Here is a 2,372-nt window from a genome sequence, read left to right on the forward strand (position 1 = left end):
GGTAACTAAAAGTAATTATAATTAATTAAGTGTTAATAAATATCTTAAAAATAAAAAATGGATTAAACATCAAATAAAAACTAAAGTTAAGTAGAAATACCTTGCGAATGCAAGTATGATGTTGAATCATCTTATTTAAATATAGAAAGTAGCAGAGAAGATGACTTGTTCTATTGCTATAATTGTGCTCTTATGGATAACAACATGCCAAAATATTTATTAATAAATATTTTATAAAATGAAAAGAAACAATTTCTTTTGAATTGGCCTCATCTAGATGATAAAGAGTTAGTCTAACAAATAAGAGAATTTTCTTTTTAATAAAATTCTAAATAGTAAGTAATGCTATAAATTGAAAACTTTTTTAAAGATTTTATAACAGAATTTACTGAGGTTTTAGGCTAAAAACAAAAAATAATCCTAAATAACTAAAATTTGATTAATGAAGACATTTAGAAATTGCTTGACTTTTACAAAGAAACAGCTTAATTAGAAGATATAAACAAAATTATATAAAACTAAAGCTCCTCTAAGCAACAAAAAGCTAATTAAATCTTATAAATAATTAATAACAAAAAAAATGACTCAAAAGATAATACTAATAAAATAAGATTAATGATTGATAAAATTAATTAGCAACCAAAAGTTAATTTAGAAACCTTAAATTAATATAAACAATCTATTATATCTCAGATTTAATTAATTGATAATAAGCATTTCGCAGATTTGAAAGCTATCTCTGAAAAAAATTTCTTGAATGCTTAATCTATCCAAAAAATAAAAAGCGAAAATAATACTGAATTAATAAAAAATGGTAATTTAGACATAATCTTGTAATTGATCTCAAACAAAACAAATTTTTGTACCTAAAAATACACAGATTCTCTTTAATTTGAACTGTTAAAGCTTTAAGAAGTAATTAATGCACTTAATATTGAAAAAGATGTCTACGTAAATGGGAAAAAGTAGATTAACTTCAATAATTTTAATGCTAACTAAATTGAAGATATTGAAATACTTTGCTTAAAAATTGAAGAGTTAAATTCCTAGTTAAAATAATAATAAGAATAGGGATAAAAAGGTGAAAATTCTGATCTTTTCAAATAACTACAGCCCTCATCAGATTTGATTGCAAATAATATTGACAAAGTATATGATTGCATTGATAAATAAAAAAAAGAAAAGATAAAATAGCTACTGAGAAAGTATCCAATATTTGAGATTGAGTAAATCATTAAAGTAATACCTTATAAATTTAAAATTGATATTAGTAATTGGTAGGATTTTAATTTGAGTGGTAGATTAACCTAAGATAATAATGGAAATTAAAAGTTAGAAACAGTTTAGCAAAAGCATTTTATTTCATATATTGAGATTAAATAAAATAGCTTATATAAAATGGTAATTGAGTTGAAGTTACTAAATAAGCATTTATTTATCGGATTAGTAGGTAAATCTCACAAAGACAGTTAATACATTCACGAATCCAGTTAAATAAATAGTTTTATAGTTGGTAGCAATTATGGTGATAGGGGAGTAAGCAAAGTAGTTAAAGGAAAGTGTTTAAGAGATGTGAATTATCCAAATGAATACAATCAAATAGAAATTACTTTTTGTGTAAAAAATAAACTATTCTAAGTGAGTGATTATCCATTAAGATAAAATATAAATGGAATTAATGATCACAGATTGAATTTAATCAACTTAAACGAATAATATTATCTTGGATTTGAATTATATAGCGAAGGAGATTCTTTGACTATTTTGAAATTTGATGAAATATAAATATAAGATTGATTGATATTTATTAATATTCGCTTGTAAAGCATTACATTTTTTAAATAAAGTTTCATTTTATTTCCTTAAATATTTATCAGAAAAACAAAAAAAGTTTAGCATAATTTAATATATTTTAGAGAAAAAAATTTTTTTCCATTTATATTTTTTTTTTGCTAATTTTTCTAATTTTGTTATTTTTAAAAACTCATTTAAAGTTAAAAATTTTGTATTTAAAGATTAATTAGGTACTATTTTCTCATCTAAATTTTTGAATAGGTTCAAATCCTTATTTTTTTTGCAATTCCAGGTTGATACTGAAGTATGATATTTTTTTTAAAAATAAATATTATTCTTTGTTTGTTTCTGCTTATTTTTAGGAAATAAAATGTTAAGAAAATATAAATATTTTATTCATTCTTATTCTCTTCATATGTATATAGAGTATTTTTCAAAATGTTGGAAACACAGCAAATTATTTTTAAATTTTTAAGGTGTTATATTTAAAATTTTAATAGTTTTTATTTTTTTTAATTTTACCAATTCACAAATGTCAAATATTAATAAATATGAAAATAAATCTAATTATAAAAATA

The 2,372-nt window shown here is 21.0% G+C and overlaps 2 protein-coding genes across 2 annotated transcripts in view; both read left to right on the forward strand. All coding sequences in view use genetic code 6, as the record gives it.

Moving 5' to 3' along the window:
- Nucleotides 1-57: 57 nt before the first annotated feature.
- TTHERM_01064950 (hypothetical protein) lies at nucleotides 58-1,797 on the forward strand (the record flags this gene model as incomplete). The annotated part of the gene is made up of 1 exon (XM_971431.3): nucleotides 58-1,797. One exon carries the CDS (start codon nucleotides 58-60, stop codon nucleotides 1,795-1,797), a length of 1,740 nt encoding a protein of 579 aa, XP_976524.3.
- A 529-nt stretch (nucleotides 1,798-2,326) lies between these two features.
- The window catches only part of TTHERM_001064960 (hypothetical protein), a gene marked incomplete at both ends in the record, with an annotated part of 1,096 nt that continues 1,050 nt past the window's right edge, over nucleotides 2,327-2,372 (forward strand). The window contains one exon of the mRNA XM_012795246.1: nucleotides 2,327-2,372. This exon is cut by the window's right edge and continues 145 nt beyond it. Within this exon, the coding sequence (XP_012650700.1) occupies nucleotides 2,327-2,372 (46 nt within the window).

Source organism: Tetrahymena thermophila (genome assembly GCF_000189635.1).
Source record: "Tetrahymena thermophila SB210 genomic scaffold scf_8254828, whole genome shotgun sequence".
Lineage (NCBI taxonomy): Eukaryota > Ciliophora > Oligohymenophorea > Hymenostomatida > Tetrahymenidae > Tetrahymena > Tetrahymena thermophila.